The sequence below is a fragment of the Primulina huaijiensis genome, chromosome 3 (genome assembly GCF_012295235.1).
Source record: "Primulina huaijiensis isolate GDHJ02 chromosome 3, ASM1229523v2, whole genome shotgun sequence".
Lineage (NCBI taxonomy): Eukaryota > Viridiplantae > Streptophyta > Magnoliopsida > Lamiales > Gesneriaceae > Primulina > Primulina huaijiensis.
The window spans coordinates 20,333,364-20,341,695 of NC_133308.1; the positions used below are offsets into that span (position 1 = coordinate 20,333,364).

Below are 8,332 nucleotides of genomic sequence, written 5' to 3' on the forward strand. Positions count from 1 at the left end.
GAGTATCAACAAGTTCGACGGTACAGATTTTACGTTCTGGCGACTACAAATTATTGATTATTTGTATAGCAAGAAGTTGCATCAACCTCTATCTGGAAAGAAGCCGGAAAAGATGGAGGATGATGACTGGAAGCTTCTTGATCGACAAGTGTTAGGTGTAATACGATTGACCCTAACGAAGAACGTGGCACATAACGTGGCGGAGGCAAAAACAACGGAGGAGATGATGTCCATTTTGTCGGACATGTACGAAAAGCCATCGGCAAATAATAAAGTATATCTCATGAAGAAGTTATTTAACTTGAAGATGAGAGAAGATGCATCGGTGGCTAAATACATCAATGAATTCAACACGATTGTTTCACAGCTGACATCGGTTGAAATTAAATTTGATGATGAGATTCGGGCACTTATTCTTTTGGCGTCTTTACCAGACAATTGGGAACCGATGCGGGCAGCGGTTAGCAACTCTGTTGGAAAAAGAAAGCTACAATTCAATGATGTCAGAGATCAAATTCTTGCTGAAGAAGTTCGCAGGATGGATTCGGGTGAAGGAACATCATTGAGATCTGCTCTAAATCTCGAGAATAGAGGAAGGAGCAGGAGTGGCGAAAAGAGTTTTAACCAATGGCATGGTAGATCCAAGTCAAGAAATGGAAAAGACAAAAGCAACTTTGAAAAGAATGTGAAGTGCTGGAGCTGTGGTGAGACTGGTCACTTGAAAAAGAATTGCAGATCAACAAAGAACGACGCTAATGTTGTTACTGAGGAGGTACATGATGCTCTATTACTATCCATGGAAAGCTCGGTTGATTCTTGGGTTATGGACTCGGGAGCTTCGTTTCATACCACTGGTAATCGTGATGTATTCGATAATTACATTGCGGGAGATTACGGAAAAGTTTTCCTGGCTGATGGAAAACCTTTGGAAATTGTTGGTATGGGTGATATCCGGATGAAGATGACAAATGGATCTGTCTGGAAAATCAACAAAGTAAGGCATGTACCAAAGTTGACACACAATCTGATTTCAGTAGGACAGCTTGACGACGAAGGTCATAAGGTGACCTTTGGTGATGGTTCCTGGAAAGTGAAAAAGGGAGCCATGATTGTTGCTCGAGGAAAGAAAACTGGAACACTTTATATGACTTCCAGTTTGAGAAATAAATTAGCGGCTGTGGATGCTGGAGCTAATTCAAGTCTATGGCATAGTAGGCTTGGGGATACGAGTGAGAAGGGAATGAAGATGCTTGTTTCAAACAGAAAGCTACCGGAATTAAAGATCGTTGAAAACAAGCTGTGTGAAGCTGTATTTTTTGGAAAGCAGAAAAAGGTGAGCTTTTCAAAAGAGGTTAGAGAACCGAAATCAGCGGATTTGGAGCTGGCACATACTGATATATGTGGACCATCTCCTGTGACATCCCTTGGAGATCACTCAAGATATTATGGCACTACTGTTGACGATTCGAGCAGGAAATTTTGGGTTTATTTTGTGAAAAATAAATCGGATATTTGAGACTTTTAAACAGTGGGAGTTAGCCATGGAAGATGTGATGGATTCACTGTCATCCAATCACATGTGGGAGTTGTCAGAACTTCCTGAAGGTAAAAAGGTTTTACATAGCAAGTGGGAGTACTGGTTAGAACATAACGGTAGCAGGCGGTACAAAGAAATACTTGTGGTAAAAGGTGAAAAGGAAGTCATTGGTTACACTGATATTTTCTCTCTGGTGGTAAAGTTAACTACTATCAGGAGTGTACTTGGATTGATGGTAAATGAAGATTTACATCTGGAGCAGTTGGATGTAAAGACTGCGTTTCTTCATGGAAAGCTAGATGAAGAAATGAATCAATCACAGGGATTTGAAGTACGAGGGAAAGAGAAAATGGTGTGCAAACTTCAGAAGAGCTTGTATGGTCTCAAACAAGCAAGACAGTGGTACAAGAAGTTTGATGGTGTAATGAATAATGATGGTTTTCTGAGGTATCAGGCTGATCACTGTTGTTATGTGAAGCTTGATGGTTATTATATCATACTACTGATATATGTAGATGATATGTTGATAGCAGGAGCTTGTCTGGAGGAGATTGATAAACTCGAGAAAGAGTTATCAAAGGAATTTGCTTTGAAGGATTTGGGTGCTGCAAAACAAATCCTTGGAATGAGGATTCTTAGAGATCGAGTGAATGGAGTCTTGAAGCTTGATAAGATTCCTGAAAGCAAGAATCCAGCTGATATGCTCACGAAGGCTGTTATCATTGAAAAACTGAAGTTGTGTTTGACTTCAGTTGGTCTCCTGGACTAACAAAGGAGGTATGAGCTGCTGCACTGATGGTGTGAAGACATGATTGAAATCAAGTCTTCAAGTGGGAGAATTGTTAGGTTTGATTATTTAAATAGGGTGGGGCCCACGTATTAAATAAAAAGATGCTTTCTCACAATCCCACATCGAAAGAATATGAAAAGTTGCTGGAGAGAATTAGTTATAAATAGAGCTCGATTCCTTCAGTTATTGTATCCCAAAATCAAAAGCTTTTTAGCTTTGATAAAAAGAGAGTGCATAGAAAAAAAGAGTGTATTTTTTTCTTGAGTGCGGGAATTCTCTTTGTGTGAGTTAGAGAAATTATTTTCTCGGTATACTCGGGTTGGGAGTGTGAGAAATATTGAGTGTATTGGTGTATACACTTGTTGTAATATTTCTTCCAGTTATAAAAGTTGCAGTGCTCCGTGGACGTAGCCTATATTGGGTGAACCACGTAAATCTTTGTGTTCTTGTTGGTTATTTTATTCCGCAATTGATTGGGTACTATTATCATCGTGGTCGGCATCGCTTCGGGGGTGTAATTCCCCAACAATATGTACATCTGAAATATTATATTAAATAATTTAAACAGAAGCAACCAAATGAATAAAGCATTACATTACATTACACTAAGAATTACATGATACGTTGAACGAAAACAAGAAGATAAAGAAAAATGCACTGATAACTCTAATTACTGTCACTGTCGTTGTGCAAGACATCGTCGCTTGAAACTCGAACACCATCTCTATCATTGACACTGTTGTTCACATCAAGCTCATTAACATAAAGAACCATGACACCGACAAGATCTTATGATGTCAACAAGAATTGAGTTTCGATTGCCTGATTTTGACTTTCGTTATTTTGAAAAGCATATGTTGTTGCATCAACTACATTTACATTTGATTCCATATATGTAACATATGATCTTCTTCTTAAATTGCTCACGATCGACCAATCTGAATTAGCTCTTTTCATTGTTGGGTAACTCAAGTATACAACTCTATCTTGAAAAAATAAGTTCATGTTTTGAAATCAAAATTTATAAGACGTACGGTTATGATATGAATTTTGGCATAACTCTATCTCAAAAGTTAACTCTGAAGAAATTATTGTTCAAGTTTATATATACAACTTTTAAAAAATTAATCCAATCACACATCTAAAACATACTAAAATTTACGGGATTTACTTTTTGTGTACATAAATTAGTTATATAATAAAGACTTTTGACATTTAGTAGTTGTATGGTTTTGAAAACAGACTAAGCATATATTAAAAGTACTTATCCGTGCCTCTCAAGAGAGTACCTTGAAGAAATAGTTTTTGGAACAAATAACTATATATTTTAATTTTTTCTTCTTTTTTATATATATTTGGGGTGGGGATTTGACGGGGTCTCGAACTCAAAATTTGGATCCAGAGGCGTACTCAGAAGCTTTTCATTAGGTGAGAAAATTTTGTCTTGAGAAAACGTTTTGACAAGTTATATCCCTAAAAAAAACTTGTTTTATGGTTGCTATAAAATGAGACTGATAAGAAAAAATATCATAATCAAGATATAAAGAAAACTAAGTATATGTCAAAAATATTAAAAAAAATATATGTGGAATNGTTAATTAATTAATAGGTGCATTCGGATATTATCATACATGACATAATCATGTTAGGCAGTGTTTGGTTGGAGGGATTAGGTGGGTTTATAGTTTTTTAACCCACCTAATATCATGTTTGGTACGTTTTTTATTTAACCATGTCAATCCCTCCTATGAATGATTAGGTTGTATTAACTGAGATAAAATAATCACTCCTCACCCCCTAGGATTATTTATCCAACTCTTAATTTTTCCTATTTTTCCAATTTTACCATTTTCCTATATCCAAACTCACCACCACTTCCCGCCACGACCGCCCACCGACCACCTACCGCAGCCGCCGTCGACACCTCCGACCGACCGCCGACGCCGGCCGACCGCCGCTGTCAGCCCCACTACCGAAGACTTCCGGACGATCGTCGTCGGCAGCCGCCGAGAACCAGCAGACGTCGGCATACCGCAGCCGCCGTCGGTCGATCACTTCCGGCCAGCCGACCGACGTTGCCGGACCGTCGCCGCCACCTCCGCTGCCGGATCGGCCGCCGGACCGCCGTCGCCGGAGTGGAAAAAGAAAAAAAAAGAAGAAAGGGCAATTTTGTTTGTTAATCAAAAAATTCAAAATTATCCTACACTTAAAAATCTTACCAAACATAATATTATTTTACACCATATATTACATTTCTACGACAATCATTTTCTTTATCATTTATATACTAATCATTAGTTTATTTTATCCTCCAACCAAACGCAGCTTTAAAGAATTAGAGTAAGAGAATGTCAAACAATATTGAGTATGAAGATACTAAGAGGAGTAAAGAACAAAGGGAGCAAATTAGTGTAAAAATGGATTATAGAATCATATTCATGTTGGTCTTTCTAATATTCTTCTCAAAGTACAAAGTTTACAAATGTCACTTGAGGCCAAATATTCTATTTGTCTAAAGTGGGGAAAGAAATCCCATTGGTGTTCTTCGTACACAATTAGACTTAATTATTTGATGCTTTCTGTTCCAACATTTAGTATATTTTGACCATAGGAGTAAGATTCGGGGAAACCTTGTTTAGAAAGATATCAAACCTTAGATAGTATTAAAAATTATATCGTATTTATGAAATTTTGCGTAGTTTTTGATGACTTTTAATTTTTTTTACAGAAAACCGTAGCTTAATTAAGCTACGGTTCTTTGAAAAACCGTCACTTTATATAGCGACGGTATTTTGAAAACTGTCGCTTAATATAGCGACGGATTTTTCAAAAACCGTCGCTTAGTATAGCGACGGTTTTTTAGAAACCGTCGCTTTTATTCAGCGACGGTTATGTAAAACCGTCGCTTAATATTAGCGACGGTTTTATGTAACCCGTCGCTAAATTAGCGACGGCCTTGTTCAAACAAACCGTCGCTACAGGCGATGGTTTTTGAGACACCGTCGCTGCAAAATAGCGACGCGACCTCCTGTTACGGTTTTCCAAACCGTCGCTAGATCCGTCGCTCGACGGTTTTAGCGACGGTTTTGACCGTCGCTAACCCCGTTTTTTTTTGTAGTGACATCTTTACGCTTTTCATGTGGGTCGGAACTTACCTGACAAGGAATTTTGTTACTTTATGATCGTTATAGTTACGGCCGTCACCGGAGCTTCGGTCGTCGGCTCTCCTGTCATCAGGCCACCAACTTCCTTGACTTTCTGGCACTGGGCAAATGTTAGCTCCCATACATGGTCTTACGACTTTACGGGAGATTTTTTTTTTTATGTTGGTCTATATAGACTTTTGATCATATATAATTGGTCAAAATTTTGCTTCTAATGTAATAAAAATTTTAATGTTATGTTAGTACTCCGACAAAAAATCAAACTAAAAATACGAAGATGCAGTCGATTTATTGCAGTCGGGTCCGATTTTGATGAATTACGGGATCAAACTCTATTTAGATCAACGAACTTGAATACTATTTTTGAACTTTGTACTTTGAGAAAAAATGCAAAGAAATAGTCCATTTATTGCACTAACAACTATCCTTGCTCATATTTGTTGAATTTGCCCTATTGGATTAGTTTCAATTGATTGCTTAAGAAATTGGTGCTGCTTTTTGTTTAAGGTGTTTGTTAGCATTTGGAAGACGAAAAGCAATTGCTATTGTTTAGCTTTGATATATTTCGTGTCATCAATTTAGGCTCATTTTCTAAGGAAAGAAACTCTTTTTCTTCTTATCTTTACTCAATAATAAGTTCCAATAATGTGACGCTAAAGCATTGAGAATTTCAGATATTTATTTCATAATGGGAGCTAATCACAATATTCTACGTACCATAATTAAATCTATGGACTTTTGCATATATCCATCGGATAAGTGCGTAATTAATTGTGATATTGAAAAGACTTATAATATTAATAATACTCTATTTTTTTTTTTATTTTTAAAGAAATATATACTCTATTTTATGTTGAATATATACTCTATTTTATGTATAAAATTCATTTATAATGTGAAGTATGTGAAACATTATAATCATCCTATTGAAAAATATCATTAATTTTTTGAAAGATTTTTTAGATACCGAGTCTCGAACCCTAGATCTCGTCTCAAACTCGAGACCTAGGAGCTGGATCAAATGTTCAAGTTGCCATATATATTCTTCAGAGAAGTTATTTCCCAAAGACCTAATGTCCAAAGCCAAGGAAATCTTTGGCATGCATTAACCATATAATAGGCACCTTTGAGTATTTTATTACATCACATAAAGGGAGAAAAATTCCCATTCTAATGTGCCTTATGCCCCCATTTTAATAATTTACAACCAACTCCAAATATAGATCCTACATTGCTTCAACTTCAAGCTAATAACAACCTTAATTTTCATTATTATCCATACTTACCAAGATTCACCTTCAATTAAAATCAAAAGTACCAATTTTGGAGCCATAAAAGCATAGGCCAATACGTGCAAGCTTTGATGTATAGAACTGTATTATCCATTTTTCATTAAATTTTAACTTTTTTATCATATTTTTTATATAAAAAAAAATATACTTGATACCCATAGAATATAATATTTGTCCACTAAAAAGGGCAAAAAGAACAAATAATTAATTATAAATTTGCATGCCACCACACAAATTATATTCCTACGCTGCCATTTCCACCACCATGAGATACAATGAAATCTCCCATTTCAGCCACCTGCAGCACAACCTCAAGTTCGATTACAGCGAGTCGCCGTTCAAGTGCGACGGCTGCAACGAAGTCGGCATCGGCTCTCGCTACAAGTGTGCGGCCTCTCATGCGTGTAACTTCGACCTCCACACCCACTGCGCCATCTCTTCCCCTTCCATCTCTCACCCTTTCTACACCAAGTGCTCGTTCCAGTTCCTCGCCCGTTCACCGGGGCCGGTGGCGCGCTACTGCAACGCATGCGAGAAGGACGTGTCGGGGTTCGTGTACCACTGCAAGTCTTGTGGGTTCGACCTCCATCCCTGCTGCGCTAAGCTTCCGATGGTGCTCGATGACGGCGAGATCAAGCTGTACTTGTATAGGAAAGTCTCCTCGCCGTGTCACAGGTACGGTAATCCGTAACCATCAGCAAACTTCATCTCCAAGTTTCTTGAAATAACAACTTGTCTTCGTTAACTATATTATATAAAAATATTAAATGGATTAATTACATCATTAACTGAGAAACAATAATTGAATATGTAGTGCCTTTGTTTTTTTAAAAAATTTATTAATGAAAAAAATGAACTTATTGTTTTTGAAATTCGACTCAAACCCTAAAAATCTGAATTCCGGAAGATGTGTATAAGCAGGTGTGGGAGAAAGGGGGGGAGCTGGAGCTATAGATCTTCATGCAAGAAGTACAATCTCCATGTTGCGTGCGTAAAAGAGATGCTGGTCGATAGCTGGCACGAGATTTACACAGGGGAGTGCCGCAGTGGCAAATGGGGGACCAAATACTCCGGTGGCCGGAAACTGGAAACCAGGATTCCGAGCTTGAAAGATACATTGGAGACTCATAATCATAGAAAGAAGAAGAGAGGGAAGGTGGAGAAATGCTGCGAGGTGGCGGCGTTGGCTCTGCAGTTCGTTATCTCCGCCGTGTTAGGGGATCCCACCACCCTCATTGCTGGGGTTGTGGCCTCCTTGATGTCAAAATGAATCTCAAGATTATATATCAAATGTTTTCATAAAATTTAAAATATTTCTATAGTTTATTAATCAAAAGAATATTCTCCATTATAGATAATTTATATGAATTATTAAAAAAAATTATAATTCGTGGTAATTAGATATAAATTAAGATGTATATAATTATTATATTTTTAAAAATATGTTTGAATTATAAAATTGAAATTTTTATTATTTAGTGATATAAGTAAATTAAATTAAATGCATTAGAATTTAGATAACATAAATATAATTTGAGGTATGAATAAT

At 37.0% G+C, this 8,332-nt stretch overlaps 1 protein-coding gene across 1 annotated transcript; it reads left to right on the plus strand.

Annotated features, from left to right (window-relative positions):
- The first annotated feature begins 7,006 nt into the window (after window positions 1–7,006).
- On the plus strand, window positions 7,007–8,208 carry LOC140972221 (protein VACUOLELESS GAMETOPHYTES-like). Its single transcript, XM_073434672.1, has 2 exons — window positions 7,007–7,458; window positions 7,705–8,208. The coding sequence occupies exons 1-2, from the start codon at window positions 7,049–7,051 to the stop codon at window positions 8,051–8,053; spliced, it is 759 nt and encodes a 252-aa protein (XP_073290773.1). The 5' UTR covers window positions 7,007–7,048; the 3' UTR covers window positions 8,054–8,208.
- The last annotated feature ends 124 nt before the right edge of the window (window positions 8,209–8,332 follow it).

Coding starts and splice junctions, on each gene's coding strand:
- LOC140972221 (XM_073434672.1), top strand. CDS start 7,049: ATGAGATACAATGAAATCTCCCATTTCAGCCACCTGCAGCACAACCTC. Junction 7,459..7,704: donor GTCTCCTCGCCGTGTCACAG/GTACGGTAATCC, acceptor GTGTATAAGCAG/GTGTGGGAGAAAGGGGGGGA.